The following is a 20,167-nucleotide window of genomic DNA, read 5'->3' as shown; positions in this document are numbered from 1 at the left end:
GTGACCTTTAAAAGATAGGTAGGTTGACGTCAAAGAATTAAGTCTGATAAAATATGTAAACATAGCCTCAACTAGATGAGGTGGAGAAATATGTGGTCCAAGATATTCTAAGAAATGTTTGTGACTGTTGCTGATATTATTTCATACACTCCTAAGTTTGTGCATGCATGTTAAATAATTACACGGTTTTAAATCTAGTTTGACAAACCAAACTAGAATTACAGGTATAAAAGAAAAAAGGGAGAATGACGGTTGAGACTGAAGGGATAATTAATAATAGTTAAGCTCATAATAAAGTGATTTTGAGAAGTGTCTTGTAAACATTGATTTAAACAATTGCAAGTTCAAGAATTTTAAATGAATACTTATTAATTTAAATTAATTTTTTATCAATAAATATTTATTTAAATTTTAATAATTTATTTTAAAACAAATCCTTTCGAGCATTTTTTTTAAATTTTAATAATAATTAATTTTTAATTAATATAAATTTTCTCCAACGATCCTTCATCGTTATTTTTTCTTTAAATTTTAAATATAACTCTCAATTTATAATTGTTTAAATTAATATTTACAATGTAATTTTTTAAAAAAAATTTCAATACCTAATCATGATAAATTCTCTTCTTTGAAACTCTATTATCATTCTCCCTAGGGGGGGGGGGAAAACTCAAGCGAACAGCAATTTTATAGTGATTAAACAGTGGAAAAGAATTTTTATCCTATTTTATTATACTATGTTCATGATTATTCAATTCATTTAATAAATTAAAATCAAGTCTTTCAACACCATCCAAATTTCCATTTTATCCTTTTGAAGGAGTTAATAATGTCCACGTGTCATGGCAAAATAAAAATAATAAAATGGTAATGCAGAATCCGCCTAATACAAAATGTAAACGTTTTTATTAAAGTTTTGAAGATAAATTTCTACTAACAGTATTAAATTTTGTTGAAATGTAATTGAAATGAGCCCACGACAATTCTGATCTGATGGGTCTGATGTTACAAACTGAGAGGTATGTTCGCAGATAGAGGCAGAGTGGGCGGAAAGGAGCAAGAAAGAAGAGATGAAAAGAATAAAAAAGGAGAAGGAGCAGGAGAGCCCTAAGAAGGACTGGAACAAAACACAGACAACACTGCTTAACTTTATCCACTCATTTTCAATCCTTTTTTCCCTAATTTCTGTACAAAAGCTTCTCTTCTTTTTCTCTCTCTTGCATGTGCAACTTGTGGGTGTAGTTTTCACAAGTCATGATGGAGAACAACTTTGTTTAGCTTCCCCTGTCATTAGAATCCATGCAAATACTTCTTATTGTATCATTTAACTTCAAATTAGATAGATGACCTCTCACACAGAAGAAGTTTCAATCTTTACATGAACAAAAAGAGTTCATTGTATAAATTTTCTATTCAACAGACCATGCAAAAACCCATACACAAGTGTATAAAAGCTTGATAGGATCAAGTTAAATGGGATAAAAATCATACCAGACAGAGGCAAAATGTCAAGACAAGACTACAGCGAGCAACAAGCAGCTAACTAGTCCATGTCAAAGGGAAACACATCCTTTGAAAACATTAGATAACCATTAACAAATTAATCCAAACTTTTTGAGAAATACGTCAATTTGTATATTATCATGAGTTTAGTTTACAGAGATGACTTTATTTATTTATTTATTTATTATTATTATTTTTTTTTGAATTACAAGAGGTATGTTATGAGGCCATCCACGGTGAGCGGTCTGTCTAAGCGGATGACTATTAATATCAGATTAAAAAACCCCAGAAGAAGACCACATGAATGTACTTTTCAAACAAGCTTGTACATATTTGATAAAATATTGTAACTAACTAATAAAAATTAGATAGATGAAACACGCATCTCTCAAACGACCAAGTTAGACAGACATGGCTTCTTTTTATAGTTCCCTTTGCCAAATTCAATCTAAAGATCAAGTGAGAAATCTAAACAGATAAATACAAATTTTACATTTATATTCATCCGACCATGAAAAAAAATACTTACACAAGTGTAGATAGGAGTACACGAGCTTGAAAAGATCAAGTTCAAATGTTATAAAAATCACACCACACAACAGCAAATCAAACTAGACTTCAGCAAGCAACAAGAAGCTAATTAATCCATGCCAAAGGGAAACACAAACTTAGAACTTAGAAATATCAGAAAATTATTAACAAATTAATCTAAACTTACTGAGAAACACGTTGAGAGGGATGGTTTTATTATCAGGTTAAAAAAACCCAGAAGAAGACCAAATTAGAAAACTTTTCCAACAATTTCAGACTAATATGATAAATATAGTAATTATCTGAAAAAAGATAGACAGATGAAACAAGTATCTCTCAAACGACCAAAATAGCAGTCAACCCACAAAGATCGTCCCCACATGTGTTATAGTTCTATTTGCCAACTCAAATCTAAAAATCAAGTGACAAGTCCAAACATCTACCTCTCAGGCACCAGCTTCTCGGGGCCTAGATTGTCTTTGCAACTCTTCATCTGCATTCCTCAGAAATTGATCCCAACCACTTCCAGGGCTGGTATCCAAGTAATCATATGGAACTGCTGTCTTGAGCCCTGGCCTAACAGCACAACGATCTTCAATAATCCTGAACTCCACATTATCTCCGTCATTAAGAATCTGCTCAAGTTCCTCCCATGTAAACAACAATGGCAATGTAAAAGCACCCCATGGGTTGAAATCCACTACCTTAACCCTCTCATCCTTTGTAATGTAAACATCAAATGCGTAGTGTTCTGATTCAAATACAGCTCTCACATTATTGTTGAAGAAAACCTGCATGACTAAGAGGAGATCATTCCTCTTTTCAACCAAAGCAGGATAAAAAGTAGTCACCTCACGCTGCGAAATGCCAATTAGTTTCTTCCCTCGAACAAAACACCGAAACTCCATCTCTGGCCGAAGGGATGGGTACCACTTGCGAAGGGCAAGGAAGAAGTTTTGGGGCCTAGATGAAGATTTATCATCACTGGAATCATAAGCATGACACAAGTCATGGACCAATGAGTCAGATGATCGGAGCAAGAGTGCAATTTCACCGAAAGTGGTGCACTGGAGGGTACCACTGGTACTTATCCAAGCAGAGTCTTTCGGTGCACTCCAATTCAGCTTGGGGAAGACTGCACCTCCAAGGGATTCAATGGATTCCTTAACTTTCAATTCAAGTTCTGGAAAAGAAGGAGGTGGTGAAGGTTCTTCTGCTTCATCACCAGATCCTTCTGAAACTTGATAATCATCTTCCTCATCAGGATTATGAATTCGATTGGGAAAGGGATCTTCATTTGAGACAGAAACTGGCAACAAGAAGAGCCCAGAGTCATTGAGAAGGTAGTCAACGAAAGATTCTGGAAGTTGATGGATTATGGTTTTGATGGATACTGATTTAAATTTTGGATACCATTCCTGAATCTGGCACCGATTAACCTCTTCCACTTTCATGTTCTCTAGATAATAGTGATTCTTTCAAATAAAAGCAGCTATACTTCTGTTTCTTCAAGTATATGACACAGCTGTTGGAACCTAAGCAGTCATTGCAAAGAATAGTACGTTACATCCAGCAGACCTTCAAGCTCAAGAATGATTGAAGGTGCCATGACTTTCCAAAGAGTTTCATCTCTTAAAAAAAAAAACTTTGATAAAATATATATATTTTTATCAAGGAAGATGAGATCCATAGAAAAGGAGAATAAGACCCTCCAATAAGAATCTAGGGAAAACATATACATAGAAAAATAGGTAACAAAAATAATCAAAAGTGCAATAATACAGCCCAATCTCTTGGCAAATCTAAGTAAGCAAAACTTCTAAATGAAACCATGACCAACACACCACATTGAGCATGTGAATACTATCTTTTGGACAATAGCTCCAAAGACAATGGAAATGCATTAAAATGCAAACATCCCACGAAAATTGATTTCAAAAATCAGAATTGAAAATCAATTGAATTGGAGTCAGTCACCAACAAAATTTCGTTTTTACTAAAATAATTAAAGATTTTGGAACAAAGAACTTCTAGGAAAGGAAAATACAGGATAGTCTACAAAGATGAGTTGGGGAGTTGATTGACCATGTGGAAAGTCTTAACAGAAATACTGTCATGCAAAATGCTGCAATTACATTAATTAGTAAAATAACACATGTATTAGAACTATCAAATGATAAGCAAACAGTTGCTTAAAAATTAACATAAATAAGGATAGCGTTCAGCGCTTCTTTTCACCACTAAGCTGATTCAATTTTGTTTCCTGTAAGTACAGCCAATGGCTAATGAACTTCGTATATAGATATATATTAGAGCAAGTCATTATCATCTCTTTCAATTGCCCACATGTTGATAGTGTGAACTGCTAAAACTACGACTTTCGAAGAAATAAAACCTAAGAAACAATTTTCCTAAGATATAGAGCTACAATTTTAAACCCAGTTAAGACGGTAACAATATAAGATAAATCATTTCATGGAACATCTGCCCATCAAGCCCAATCCACTGCTTTTCACGCACATTCTCCATGACAATATATGGTCTGTTAATATGCATAAATAAAGTTACCAAAAGGGAAATTAATCGTATGCGTAACCAGAAAACATGGTTCTAATCCGTCATATGCTGATAAAATTTCACTTTAAAAGTGAATAAAATTTTTCTGTTAAAAAAAGTGAATAAAATTTAAAACTCACCACAGTGATAACGAAGGCTGTAGTTGATAGATAACAGAGTCAATTAGGTTTTCAATTTGATGAACAAGAGGCACAACTGAGAGCTTGGTTGAGGGAGAGAAGACCTAGAGAGAGAGAGTGTGTTGGAAAAGGCATTATACGTGTGGATGCCATAAGGGAATTGATTATTATTAATTATACCTGGATGGAGAGGACGAGAGGTCAAGTCCGATAGCGTAGGCCGGAGGTGCTGCGACCGTGAGCGAGAGCTGCTGCCGCGCTGCAACCTGGGAACCAGGGGAGCACAGGCAATAAAGAGACAGGGAAGTCGAAGTGCGAAGCTGCTGTGATGCGAGATCGCAAGTGTGAAGACGAAGATTGAGGTGCTGCGAAGTTTGAGTGCAAAGTCGAAGTGCGAAGGTGCAGCGGCTGCGATTTGGGATGGAGGTGGAGGGAGGGATTTGCCAATTTGAGAATTTGGAGTTAGGCGTGAAAATAAAATTAAAAATAAAATTTTAATTTAAATATGTAAGAATTGTAATTTTTAAAAATTTTAATTTCACAAAAAATGTTAGAATCTCATTATATCATATTGATTATGAAATTGCTTCAATTTTCTTGAATTTAATTTGTGGATCCCACTATCCTCATATTTTTTATTCATTTATAACAAGATAGATCTTTTTAATTTAAAAAAAAGGGCAATTTAGTCTTTTCTTATTTTAAATATATATATATATATATAAATTAATATTATATTAGAATTTTATTTTCATACCAAACACACTTTTAAAACTCAATTCTATTTCGATTTTGATTCCGATTCCAATTCCGATTCCGATTCCGATTTCAATTTCATTAAAAACTCTTCCATCATACCAAACGAGGTCTTAGAGTGCGCTTGGGAGTAGTTTATGATTGAATAGAATACAAGGGAATGGAGTGAGAAAGAATAAAACTTTTTATTGGTTGAGAGTTTTGTGATGAAAAAAATAATTTTATATTATTATTATTTGAGAATTATTATAAAATAAATGAAATAAGATAATTTAAATTTTTTTAATATTACATATATGACTAAATTTAAAAAAATAATAATGTTCATTAAATAATTATAATATTTATGTAATAAATAATAATAGTTAAAATTAAAATTAATAGTTAAACAAGATATTTAAGAATTAAGAATAAAAAAAGAAAATAACTAATAGAGCTATTTAAACAAACATTCTTGATGCAAGAGAGGAAAATACAATAGTCATAATGTTGAAAGGCACCACGAAAAGAGATGGGAAGAGCAAGAGAGATATGGAGGGAGATAGAGCTATGCATTATACTTGGATATCCAATTAGCCCCGCCTTGCTTGAAATATTTGGGCACATAAAGCAGTCCAGGTTCAAACCTTGCCTTGCTTGAACATATGCAAGTTTTTTTTATTTTTTGTAAATAATATTTATCTTATGGCATTTTTTTTTATTGAAAGTTGTAATAAATTATATTATTTTTATAATTTTTTAGACATTTTTTATCATTATGATTTTCTAAATCTCTTTCAAAATTTAAAATTTATTTTTAACTTATTGTTATGTAAAAATAATTGATAATTGTTGTTCATTTGAACTTTTAAAAAATTACTTTTGATTCTAATATTACTTTTATAAAAAATATATTTTAAATAATAATAATAATAATAATAATAATTTTTCAAGAAAAATTTTTTTTATATTTTTTAAAAAAATACTTGTAAAAATATTTTTAAGTTAATCGGGCTAGCCTGATGCCTAAGTGCACATTGGTCTGGGCATCGAGTTCGAGTGATGCCTAGCCCGACCTTGCTTATGTACAATCTTAGTAAGAAGTGAGAGAAATGGTTGGAGAGTGAAAATAACATATGAGATTTTTTTTTTATTAAGATATGAGATTGGGGGTAATTTTGTGAATAAATTAATTATACTATGTTACTCTATCTTTGATCACCCAATTTGGGGGGACCAAAAATATTGAGCCGTAGATGACAAAGGAGGGCTTTAAAAGCCCTTTTGTGCCATTCCATCCTTCTTTAAAAAAAAACTCATAAATAGTAGCTTACATCTTTTAGCCATCTCACTCCATTCCATTTCCTTTAAAAAAAATCTCCCAAACATAATGTTAGGCAACATTTGGGAGTTTTGTTTTTAAATGGAATGGAATGGCTTGGGTGGATTTTCTAGGTAAACTAAGAAATTTTCTTTTAACAAAAAATTACTTTTTCTTTTTTTGAGAAATCAAGTTTTGAAGTTCTTTTTTTCTTTTTAAATTTGGAAAGGGAAGCTAAGCTTGAGGTAGTCTAGTATAAATTAATGGGTAGAACCCATTGCTTGAGCATATTGCTAATGACATGCAGAAGTATGATGATTAAAATTAGATAAATTGAAAGAAGAACTAAGCACATTTTTGGCTGGTAAATCAACATATTTTAATGCTTCTCAATGAGAACAATGAAGTTTGAAGTCTCAGATGGTGTAGATGATCTCGTGAATTTTTGAATCATATCATAAAGCAGATGATCACAATGACCCTCACAGTGAATGAGGTTCAATGAATGCAAGGAAATCATAATGCATCACAATCTTGTTGAGGCGTCTCTACAGACAAATCTTGAGACCATGGTGGACAACGAGAAGCAACCATTTTTTATTGTACCTTTAAAAAGATGAAATATTTTTAATTTTTAAATTAAATTTAAACTTTAAAATATATTTATATTTTAAAATTAGAATTTTTATTATTTATTTTAAATTTTTGAACATTATAATTTGTATTTTAAAAAATTCAAAAAATAAAAAAATAATAATGGATTAATGGACCTAACCCTAAGCCCTTTGAATAAAAATTAAACTTAAAAAATAAGTTTTTTTTTTTTTAAAATAGGACTTGAAGACTAGAGGCTGTAAGGGCCAAGCTCATATGAGCTAGGCTCGCTCGTCTTTTAGCTCTATTTTTAAGTCATCTTTTACCATTATAAACTTATTATTTTATTACCTTGATTTGGGAGTTGAGAAAGGAATGGCATGATATAAATAGTACTAGTATATTGTCCTTTTCACCCCCTCTCACCCTTTCAACCCTTATCACCTTAATATCTAATTCAAATATATTAATTTTATAATTATTCTTAAATAATAACTAAATAAAATTATTTATTATTCTAATAAGACTCTGAAACAATGGAATATTTCTTCTGTTCTAATCCATCCACTCCATTCTATCAATAATCATTACATTAATGACCATTCCATTAAAATATTATATGTGAAAAAAGATATGGCTACAAATCTAAGGTCCCTCTATTATCAAGATTAAGAATGAGGTCTAGGTCTCTAATTTTGTTATCCTAAAAGACTTGGCGAGTGCTTCTTTTAGAGATCTCTATATTAAAGATCCCTCCATTAACAGGAATGTAGTTTAGTTTTTGAACTTCCCTTTGATTGAGCAATCTAATTTCTCTTGGATCCAAAGGATGGCGAACCTTACTAAAGTCAAGAATGTAGATTTCTCTATAGGGGTCTTTAAAGTGCCAGGTGAATTGCCTTTAAGCTTATTTCTTTCAAACCTAGTGGGACTTGATGGATACTAAAGTTTGGGATTTTTTAATGCTTTCTTTGTTGAACCTTGTGCAATCAAAAACATCAATCAAATCAATATTGTCCTAAGTCCTAAACTTGTTAGCCTTACTTCTTTTAAAGAGTTTATACCAATTTCTCTATGTAATGTGTGCTTTAAAATTACTAAATTATTGGTTGACCAATTAAGAAGGTGATGAACCAATGAGTGGGGCAAGAATGATGTAGTTTCATTGCTAGTCGATCAAGTTATGACAACATTATTATCTCACAAAAAGCAATTCACATAATGAAAATGAGTAAAAGAGAAAGGTTTTGAGGCATTTAAGGTTGATATAGAAAAGCTTATGATAGATTAGATTGGAGCTTTATTCAAACCACTTTGGAACTAATTGGTCTTGATGCACATTTTATCAATCTCATTATAAAGTGTATTACCATGGCATCCATGAGAGTCTTGTGAAACTCAAATAGTAGTCTGGAGCTTTTACCTTCTAAGGGAATTAGGTAAGGTAATTCCTTGAGACCTTATATCTTTGTCCTTTATATGGAAAGGTTAGGTTACCTTATTAAAGTTGAGTGTGTAGAAAATTATTGGAAAACTGTTAGCTTCCATTTAAGGGGACCTAGTATTACTCATATGTTTTTCTGCTGATATTCTTATTCTCTTTACGAAGGCTTTTGTGGATTGAATGGAAGAGATAAAGAGGATCATGCAAAGCTTTTGTGCTGTGTTGAGCCATTGCATTAATCTTGACAAATCTAAAATGTTATGCTCGAAGAATGTGCATTTCAACAAAAAGTTAGAATTAAGTCAAGTATTTGAGATTGGTGTTATGGGCGGATTGGGCAAGTAATTGGGGTTCTTGTGATTCACTTGAGAGTTTCTAAATCAACATTTGATCTTATTGTGCTAAAAGTTAGTAAACGTCTATCTTTGTGGAAAAGAAAATTTCTAACCATTGTAGGTAGAACTATTCTCATCAAGTTTGTCCTCTCTATACTCCCTAGTTATCAAATGTAATCTGCACTTTTATTAAAAAGGGTTCTGTAGGATATTGAGAAGCTTAGTCAAAGTTTTTAACATATTGCATTATTTTTATATATTTTATGATGATTTTCTTACATTATTGCATCCTTGGGACCTCAATTCTTGCATATTTAAGCATTTATAGGCTTAGAATTAATTAGGGTTCATTCATAGCCTAAAGATATTTTGGTCATTTAATAATTTAAGGACATTAACTTAGTTTGTTTCTTTTATCTTCCTAAGATCAATGAAACAAGTTTGACAGTTTGAAATTCAAACTCATTTTAGATTGCAAAGAGATATCAAAAGACATAAGTTATAAGATATTCCAAACAAAGACATTAATACTATGTTGTCATGTTTTATAACTTAAGAGTTTGGAAATGGCATTGCATCTTGCAATTGGCTTTGAGTTTGATTTAAAATTTTTCACACATGCTTTGATCACTCTTATATATATAATTACAGGTGTAAACAAGGATTTAGATAAAAATTAAATGGCCAAGAGATGGGAATATAAGACAAACTATAAAACAAGAAGACTCTAGAGTGATATATGTGTAAAAGTTAATTCAAAGAGCTTCTAATGACACTAAGCATGGATGATTTTGACCAAGCAGCCTTAGTCACCCTTTGGTCATCTTTTTAGAAGTTTTTAGTGAGTTTTAATCAAGTATGGAGTATCCTACAAGAGCTACATGTGCATTCAAGTTAACCTAGCTTAGCTTGAATGGTGGCCACATTCATTTTTGAACCTCCTAATCAAATTTGTTAAGTAATTTCAAATATTTTATGGCTTTAATCACCTAAAACCCATCATATTCTACTAATTTTACACCATCACAAGCTAAATAGAGGGGTTTGGGTCCTGCATACACTCATTCACTCATTTTTCACATTACAATTCATACATATTTTCTCTCACTTTTTCTAAAATTTTCCAGCATCACTTCATTCAAATTTTCTCTCATTTTTCTCTACTTTCCTAGCCATATTCCTTCATCTCAAGTAAACATTGAAGCCATGGAAATCATCTCAATGAGGATTCAAGCTTGAATTCAAGGACAATTCACCATGAGAGGCTAGATTCTTAAAGCTTTCCAAGGAAGATGATGCCACGTCTTGATTTCTCCCAAACCTTTTCTCTTGCTTTCAATTGCTTTGAATTCCTCTCTTCTCCTTCTTTAATTATGTAATTAATTCTCTTATTGATTGATTCTAGGTATTAGATTAATCATTATAGCTAAAATTCATGTTCTAAAGAGGAGAGGATGTGCATTTGATTCTTGAATTAGTTGTGCACTCTAAGTGTTTGTATTTATGTCTCAAGGTTGTGATGAATGAATACATATTTTCATTTTAATTTCTTGCTGTTTGGACTTGTATTAGCTATTGTTTAAGTCTTAAATTCTAGTTAATATCATAATCTTGATTGGTTTAAAGTATTAATATAATCAAGGTAAAAGTTAGGACTAGTTTCAAGGATTGAATCACATATTGGTGTATCTCACATGGGTAGTTTGTGCATTTAATTCTAAGTGATTAATAGGTTCTAATCACTATCACCTAGTTTGATGGTCACTAAGATAGCTTCACACCCACAATTGATGAAGAAGACAATTGAATTTAAAACTAGGTAAAAGAACAAGGATGGATGAAGTGGTGGAATCTAACTTTAAGAAGCTACTTTAATACTTGGTTGATTTCTACATGTTTTCTCTTCATTTGTTTCATATTAAAATCAAATATAAACATGTAAATTCTCTTTTAAACTCTTCAGTTCAATTTTGGAATTTTAATTTGTCATAATTATTCGATTGATTTGGTTACAAAATGCTTGCTCCTTGAGAATAAAATGACCTAGGGCGCTCACACTACTACACCTTAGCTTCTTTTAAAAGCTTGACATGACTTAAGACTTTTCAGTTTTCTATAGAGCCAAGATATAAAAGTCAAGAAGATGCATCTTAATGCTTGGAACCAAATCAACAAGCCCAAACAAGACGGAGGTTTGGGTATTAATGTTTTGAGAAGATAAAATGAGGCTTTCATTTTGAAATTGTGTTGGGGTTTGGTAACTCAATTGAAAAAGATATGGGCCCTTGCTTGAGAGCTACATATCGGTGTAATTATAGCCCTATTCCTATTCTTTGTAGGCTTCAAGGTTCCTCTTCAACATAGTGATCCATTGCAGAGGTATGGGATCTTTTATAAGGGGTTGGGGAAGAAACGAAAGATCCATTGGTTTTTTGTGGGATAAGTGGTCACCACTAGATAGACCAATTATTAAGTTTGCTCTTGATCCAAATAGTGCCAAACTCATTTGGTCAAGTTATGGATCATGTACTTTCAAGTAGTCGTTGGAATATGAAGTATTGGTAGGCCTTAATACCTCCTTAGGTAATACCATGCCTTTGCATACCCAAATTGCCTGTCACTAATGCTGAGAGCTATTTGAGCTGGAGACCTACTTTCGATGGGAATTCCTAGTTAAAGTGCCTATGCATTTATTTCTAATATAATGGTGACAAATAGTTCCTCTCTTTGAAGGAAAGTTTTGGAAGTAGCAAATCCTAAAGAAAATTAAGTTCTTCACATGACAAGTTTTTCATGAAAGATTTGTCATTAACTCACTCAGAGTCGAAAAAGGATTGTCAAGGATATCCCTGTACCCTTTTGAGTGCGATTATGAAAAACATGTCATGCATATTTGAGAGATTGTGAGAAAGTTAGAGAAGTGTGGTAAAGTTATTTTGAATGCTAACTCTTTTTCTAGTTTTTTTCATGGTAATTTACAGGATCGGCTTAATTGAAACTTGAAGCACAACCGGGCAAAATGGAGTTTGGCTCGTGGCCTTAGGCAAAAGTTTATGCTTTGTCTTGCTGGTTTTTTTGGACCTCTCGGTGTAAATTTGTCTTCGAGAGGGAACACACTATCTGCTACCGAGGTTATTCACAAAGGCAATTATCTGCTGCTGGAAAGTGTTGTTAACAATGAGCTGTGGCGCAAAGTCTTCCAGGAGCTTGCGCCACAGGAAAGCGTTTGGACTTCTCCACCCAGTATTGTGATTCGTGTAGATGTGTTCAGCCACAAAAGCGTGCAGCTTGCGGCGGGGTCCTTCGTAATGGCCATGGCGATTGGATTATGGATTTTAAACAAGATTTGGGCTATTGCTCTGTTACTGAAGCTGAGTTGTGTGCCATAAAATCAAGTCTAATGGTGTCCAAGCAACTTGGATTTAGAAAAAAATCCGACTTTTTTGAATGATAACCCTAAGATTAGTTGGTTCCACAGGTTCCTCCCATCTGCTTGGGAAGATTTTTGAAGGATCAGCATTTAGCTCATCCTCGCCTGACCGGTTCTGGTTATGCTGCTTAGATGTTTGCAACCCTTTAGTCTTTTTTTTTTTTTTTGATACATATAAAAAAAAAAAAAAAATAACAGTCCTCTGAAATTGAAAGGAACTGCCGATCAACTTCGGATCATTAACCAACGTCGGTTTGAAAACTAACAAAAGCTCGACCGAATGATGATGATAAAAGATAGATATTTTAAGTTTTCCTTTCACCCATCATCTCTTACTCTAACCTACCAGCTACAAAAAAGAAATATTGATGATAACATTTACGAGAGGTGACTTTTAACGTGATGGACCATAAGTAAAATAAAAGCGTGAATTTTTGCGCAGATCGAGTTTATAAAAACATCAATAAACCAAAAACTATTGAAGCAAAAACGAAGAACAAGAATCAGTTCGATTCCGAGTTCAGAACTCACCGTGCTGAAATTTTTTTTTACTGATTTAATATTAATCAGTTCATCTGATTGTGAGTGCCGAAATTTTTTAAGGAAAAAGATCTATGAAGTTAAAAACAAAAATTCAGGGGACGTTTGTGTAATTTACTCCATATATATTTACTCGAGCTTGAATTACCTATAAAACAGAGCTGTGGTAGAATTAGAATAGCTGCATACTGATATTGATGTGATGTAGGAATATTTGATTAATCATGTGACATTTTTGTTACTTCCTGGCCTATATCATATACTGCAAGAATTTTCCAAAAGTGTTACTTATTCTAGTTTCTACTGTACGCACAATAATCCGCATATGGAACAATATTGTACATATAAGTTAATCAAATTCACAGTTAAGATATTTCATACACTCCTAACAAAGCTTGAAATCAAGTTTCAGGATCCAAAGGCTAAGACTAATAATTCTGTGAAAAAGGTAGAGGAAGAGAATGAACATCGTGATTTGGCACAAATATAGAGTTTCGAAAGGAGAGCAAGTCAGATTTTCAGATGCCACAGGTTTCTGTCAAGTAATCATAATGTTCCAAAGGGCAAAGGAATGAAGGCGGAGAAGCCAAAAAGGAATAATAGTTTATTTAATGAGTTTCATTTCAGCTTTTGACTTTCAGTACTGTGCTACCAAACTTTTATCCGAAAGCCTCTTGTTTGCTGTCTTTCATGTTCAACTTCAAACACCGGCCCTTGCCTTTCCATTATCCTCCCTTTTTGACTTATTTATAAATATTTTTATTAATTTTATTAATATCAATATAATAAAAGTGTAAAAAATAAAAATAAGTGAAATTTTAAACATAACTCTCTTAAATAAAAAATAAAAAATAAATCAATCATATTATTATTTTTTATCTTTCTCTCTCTTACTTTTTAAAAGTAATCTGAGAATTTTAATTTGAAACAAAACAATTCCATCAACAATGACTTATAAAATAGATTAGATTATGTTTTTAGAGAGTGACTTATATACTGAATCGGAAGAGTATTATTATATAATACAGACCTCATTCTTGTGCTCTTCATTAATCTTTCTTGTTTTAATCTTCCCAACATTCCATCTATATTATATATTCAAATACTTGTTCACTGTTAGAGACAACAATGCATGCTGTGTATATCTTTTTCTTTGCCAAATGAATCTGTTGGTTATTTAGTTTATTTTAATTATTAATTTGGTCTCTCTAATTTAATATTTTTTTAATTTTATCTTTTAAATTTATTTTAATATCAATTTACTCCTTATTATTTGAAAGAAGAGGGTAGCACTATTTAAATTTGTTGACTTTGGTAGCAGAATATTGAATTAGTAACCATGCAAATTAACAAAAAGAAGTGTAATTATTTATGGTAGAAAAAAATACAAATTCAGAAACTTAAAAAAAAATCAAAATCCAACATAAAGGAGTATGTAAATAAAAAATAAATTAATTTGAGGGTCAATTTATTCTTATTTAGCTATATATATATATATATCAAATTATTATTATACTTTGCATATCATATTAAGAGTTAATTTATGTTTTAAAAACTAAAATAGTAGCGTGGTGATTTTAAAAGACGTAGCTCAACTGATGAAACTAATTAAATTTTAGGAATTAAACTGACAGGAAACAAATTATACTAAAAATTTGACCAGTAGCACCTAATGTGAATATCGGTTTGATCTGATATTGTATTTTTTTTATTATTAATTGACAATTGATGCGATGGGCCAGTACTTGAACTTTCTTATATATATATATATATATATATTTATATCTGTTAACTGCCTCAGCTTACTCTCTCTGATGCATGAGCCAGGTTGACTGAAAAGGTGAAAATCCATGTTTCTGAACTTTAAAAATATTAAAATAATAGATAATTTCACCATCAAAATATCCACGTATACTTAAAAGTTTCTGCCAGCTGTGCTAAGAAGAAATTTAGAGATTGAAACATGAATTAAATGAGAGCAAGAGCTTAAAAAGGAATTGTGAAATACGTGAGGCTGTGGCGAAGCGGAAGGAGGACAACTAGAAGTCAAAGGAAATGAGGCTTATTTTGTATGTTTGGTTGGACCTTCCGTTATCTATCTTGCTCTGTTCCTCACGTCCCTCGAATCTCTCTTCGATGCCATGTCCCAACAAAAGCAAACTTCAACACTAATCTCTCCCCCGTCTCATCAACCTTGCTTTTTCCCTTTTGGTATGTTATGTATTTAATCCTTCTCAGCTCTGTTCTCCCTCATTCTCATCCCTTCTTCTCCCTCTTTCTTCTTCTTCTTCTTCTTCTTCTCTCTCTTGTCTTTGCCACTGCTAGAAACTAGAAAGTTAAAAAAAAAAGAACCATGGCCAAAAGCGGCGGAAAGACGAGTAGCTCTTACTCTGCTGAAGGTGAATCTTCCTCTCTTCTTCTTATCGCTTCCGTTTTAGTACCGATTCCAATTCTGGGTTCTACCCTTTTTCGGTTTGAGTCTTCTTTTGACCTGTCTTACATCCAATTGGTGAAAAGTCCATGAGACATTTTGCATGCAAACCTTGTCCGATATATCACTATGGTTTTGAGTTTTGTCCTTCTGCTTCTATTTTGATGCTATGTTCGGTTCGGGGTTTTTTCCCTTCCTCGGTTAAAGTTCTTTGAGTGATTTTGCATGCAGACCTACCTTTCTCTACTCTTCCTCTTGCTTCAATTCTGGATTTTTCCCCTTCTTCGGTTCAGATTTAATTTGGCTTCGCTTCCGTGACACCTGGTTGATAAAGTTGTATCAGAGATTTGCATGCAAGCCCGCTCTGCTATATATTCCACTGGCTGCAACTTTTCATTCCTTTTTCTGGTTTTTTCTTATTCTTTTTGCAATTTTATACCCGATCCAATCCTGACTTCTTCCTTGTCTCTCACTGGTCTCTCCATCCTTCACTTCGGTGGCTGTTTGATTCAAGTCTTATGAGAGGTTTTGCATGCAAGCTATGGTTCTGATATATACTTTCTTAACTTCTTTTGACAATTTTCTATATTCTTTTGTTTTCTTCCTGTTTGTGTCCTAGTGGGTACCGTTCCTGTTACCTGAATCTCATGATCAAACATAATTTTTTAATTTCTCAAGTTTCTGGAAAGAAAAATAAAACTTTGACATGCCAAAATTTCCATCTTTACTGATTATTATGAGGTCGTTGTTGGCAGAGGTGAGTGAGTAGCATTGAATGGGAGTTCATTAACATGTCAGATCAAGAAGAAGATCTAATTCACAGAATGCACCGACTTGTTGGAGACAGGTAGTTAAATCTTGCTTCAAAATCAATCAATATCCTTTTGCTGAAACTTTTGAGCTACAATGTGTGATGAATGTCAACATGCATTGTGGTCTTGTATAACAATATATCTGCATCTATAAAGCTGTTGAACTTTGAAGCAGCCATTAATGAATCTGAAATATTCGGAAAACATAAAACAACATTAATTGTTGTGAGCATGTGCGTGCATTAATGAATGCCTGTGTTGTGTGAAATGCAGGTGGGGCCTGATAGCTGGGAGGATTCCAGGACGAAAAGCTGAGGAGATTGAAAGGTTTTGGATGATGACATATGGAGAAGTGTTTGCCAGCAAACGAGAACAACTCAACAGACGAAGCTCTTCATGTTAATCATTCTTCATTCCTTCTTTTCTGTTTTTCTATCTTTCTGCTTTTCAAATCAATACCGTCATACTCTGACCCACTTATATGGCTTGCATGTGCTTTATGGTTACATACATCAATCTACTTCTTATCTATTTATATATGTATATTTTTTGGTTTTAAGTTCTCATCCATATTTCACTACCCTGTAAAATCCTCTCATTCTTGCGTCTCTCTCTCTCAATCTTTCTTTTTTGATAGAAAAAGCAACAAAACTATAACGAAACGGGGAAAAAAAAACAGAAAAAGTAAACTAACAGTCATCTTCATGGAATGGCCTTGTAATCGCGTGCTCGATCCTGCTGATAAATCCTTCTAATTCAAAAAACAACAATCTTTAGAGGTGCTTAAGACTCGAAAGTAATGAGTAAACACACGATAATGAGGCTAGATTTTTTCTTTTTAATCCTTCGTCAATAGAGTGAAAAAAATTTTCACTGCTGGTGAAGAACATTTACTCGTACATTAGATTTTATGTTATTTATAGTTCTTCTAAATATTTCATAAAGACTGTATTGCTACTTTTAAGTTTATAGAAATTTTTAGTCCTATGAGTAAATTATGTAAATTTCTTCTTATTTTTGTTAAAATTATATAAATAATTTTAAATAGAAGTAACGCAAATTAAGTTCAACAAAATTTAACTTACTTTTTGTTTAATTTCCAAAAAAATTTTTTGCGTTAATTTAAATGATATGATGATAAGCTTTTTTAAAAAATAATTTTTTTAATTTTAATTAAAATAAAAAATTTATGAAATTTCTTATATGAATAAAAAATTTATGGACTTGTATAATTTATTTTATAACTATATTTATTCCTCATGCGATGCATGAAATATTTAATATTTAAAAGGTAAAAATAAAATTAAAATATAAAAAAAATTATTTCAGTCTACTTAGAAATTAGAATTAGAATTGAATTTTTTTTTTTTTAAAATAAATGTAAATGAAAAATTATTTTATTTTTATATACATATTAAAGATATTAATAATAAATTATTTTATTTTAAATGAATTGTCCCTAGGATAAATATATGCCAATTTTCTATTCTTGTGCTCTTCTTTTAATCAATACGAGAGAAATTTTGAAAATTAATTAAAAATAATTTTACTATTAAGTTCTGCCCCATATAATTTAATTTTTTACTCGTCCTCACATAATTAATTGGAGAATATAATTTATCACTCAATAAATACTATTAGATCTATTATTGTTGCTCTTATAAATTAAAAATCTAAGTAACAACTTCTTATTTATTATGTGTTACTCTCATGCATAATAAAAAATATAAACAATGTTTTAATTCCTCATCTCTTTCAAATTAAATAAATTATCTTAATTTCTTTTAGAACATGTTGGCCCATTCATCGCTCTAGGAAAAATAAAAATGCACTATAATAAACTATATACTATAATTTATGTCATAACAATATTTATAAATCATAATTATAGCCAAAATTAAAAAATACATAAACTAAATTAGTCATAAACATCAACTTATCTTACCTCAACCCAACTTATTTTATAATGTTACGTTGTACATATATCAAATATAAATAAATTCTCATCCTTGACCGTATTATTCTCACATAATTTAAAATTAAAATTAAAAAATAAATTTTTTTATTTTATAATTTTTTCCATGTATATGTTGATAGCATAAATAACATATGGAACTGTGTTATTAAAAATCTATATGTCAAATATTTATTTTCTTGTGCATATTAAAAATATAAAGAATAATTTTTATTATTTCATTAATTTTAAAAATAAATTGTTTTATTTTATACATTTTCTATGTATATATTAAAACATGAATAACATATATACTCCGTGTATATTAAAATCTATGTATAAAAAATTCTTTACCCGATGTATATTAAAAATATAAAAAAAATTATTTCGTGATGCACCACCTTTGCATAAATTTAAATTTAAACAATAAAGCATTATTTCCTCAATTTAAAAATAAAATATTTTTTGAGGAGTTAAATGTTAAAAAATATAAAAATATTTTTAGCCTTTCAAAATATAATTATTGCCTTTTTAAAAAAAATATCCCTAATTAATAAATTATTTTATATTTATTTTAAGATAAAATACCTTATTAAATAGGAGTAAATATGAAAAGATATAGTTATTTGAAAATAGATGTGAGATTTGGTCAAAATACCTTATTATATTTTGAATGGAGAGAGTATATTTTATAATTTATTGTCTTACGCATATGAAGAAAGCAACAAATTATTTTATTTAAAAATTTTTATTTTGTGTATTCCCACAGAAATTAAAATTTAAATAAACTTATCATTTTTGTTTACTTTATATTTTATTCTACGATTTATTATTTTATTCATATAAAAATATAAGGTAAAAATTATAGATCCAACACCTATTATTTTTTCTATAAGTCTCATATTCATATCAATTTTACATTATGAGTCTTGCACCTATTTTTATTACAAGTGCTATATGATATTTCATCCCACTATAAATTTATGGCCAGATAAATACTTTTTACATTATTATCTTATACATATAAAATATAAAGTACCAAATGATAGAATTTCATACCTATTATTTTTATTATAGATCTCATATTTGCCATTATTTTTTCACTATAAAACATATACTATTGCGAGCCCTGCATAATAATCTCTAAAAGTATAAAAAATAATAAGTACTCCTACTGTAGATCAATAGTGGGAATGATGTATTTTACAATATAGAATGATGATATACAGTTTTATGATTTTTAAATTATTTAATTATCACTTGAGGAGAATCGAGAACGTAAAATTTTCTGTAGAAAAATTTGTAGAAACGGATGTGAAATTTTTGTTTTATTTTAAATATATAATGTTCATTATTTTTTATATTAACTAGATATATAGTCCTTTCGGTTACATGATACATGGAGTTGGAGATGGAGTTCGAGGGAGCGATTTTTTATGATTTGTAATTTCGTGTATAAAAAATGTTTTGTCTATGGGTATGATATGCGAACTAGCTCCTCAGATATTCAGTTGAAAAATGAGTAATACAATAGATAACTTGTAAAGAGTGAGAGTGTTGTAGATTTTATATTTGATAAGTTATCATGGATTAATGTTAATTAAACTGTGATAAGAATTATTAATCCAGCAGCTGAACGAGTTCGTCTAATTATCTAATAATAAAATATTAAAGTAGATTTTCGGTGTCAAACAAATATCAAGTCGGGTTGACATTAGTGATGTTTGTGGGAAAAGAAGTCTCCATTAGACAAAGCATAAACCTTGCTGCACGCATATATATAACACCTTATCACGGACCAGAGAATACAGTTAAAATATAGGAAAATCTCAATAAAATAT

General features: G+C 30.9%; 2 protein-coding genes across 5 annotated transcripts; one reads left to right on the top strand and one right to left on the bottom strand.

Annotated features, from left to right (window-relative positions):
- Positions 1-937: 937 nt before the first annotated feature.
- Positions 938-5,049, bottom strand: LOC129295523 (uncharacterized). 4 transcript variants are annotated; one of them, XM_054934049.1, is made up of 4 exons: positions 4,911-5,049; positions 4,731-4,834; positions 2,478-3,569; positions 938-1,284 (listed from the first exon to the last, which is right to left on the bottom strand). In XM_054934049.1, the coding sequence occupies exon 3, from the start codon at positions 3,486-3,488 to the stop codon at positions 2,481-2,483; it is 1,008 nt and encodes a 335-aa protein (XP_054790024.1). In that variant the 5' UTR covers positions 3,489-3,569; positions 4,731-4,834; positions 4,911-5,049; the 3' UTR covers positions 938-1,284; positions 2,478-2,480. The 4 variants fall into 4 exon arrangements, with proteins under 4 accessions (XP_054790024.1, XP_054790023.1, XP_054790022.1 ...); XM_054934048.1 differs by lacking the exon at positions 938-1,284 and having other exon boundaries at positions 2,285-3,665; XM_054934047.1 differs by lacking the exon at positions 938-1,284 and having other exon boundaries at positions 2,285-3,569.
- Positions 5,050-15,482: 10,433 nt separating this feature from the next.
- On the top strand, positions 15,483-16,845 carry LOC129295525 (transcription factor TRY-like). Its single transcript, XM_054934052.1, has 3 exons — positions 15,483-15,528; positions 16,323-16,407; positions 16,646-16,845. Exons 1-3 carry the CDS (start codon positions 15,483-15,485, stop codon positions 16,773-16,775), a joined length of 261 nt encoding a protein of 86 aa, XP_054790027.1. The 3' UTR covers positions 16,776-16,845.
- Positions 16,846-20,167: the final 3,322 nt, after the last annotated feature.

The sequence above is a fragment of the Prosopis cineraria genome, unplaced genomic scaffold, assembly GCF_029017545.1.
Source record: "Prosopis cineraria cultivar Desert tree isolate PC_DT_omini unplaced genomic scaffold, ASM2901754v1 PC133, whole genome shotgun sequence".
In the NCBI taxonomy this organism is placed as follows: Eukaryota; Viridiplantae; Streptophyta; class Magnoliopsida; order Fabales; family Fabaceae; genus Prosopis; species Prosopis cineraria.
This window is presented reverse-complemented; position numbering and strand designations above follow the sequence as displayed.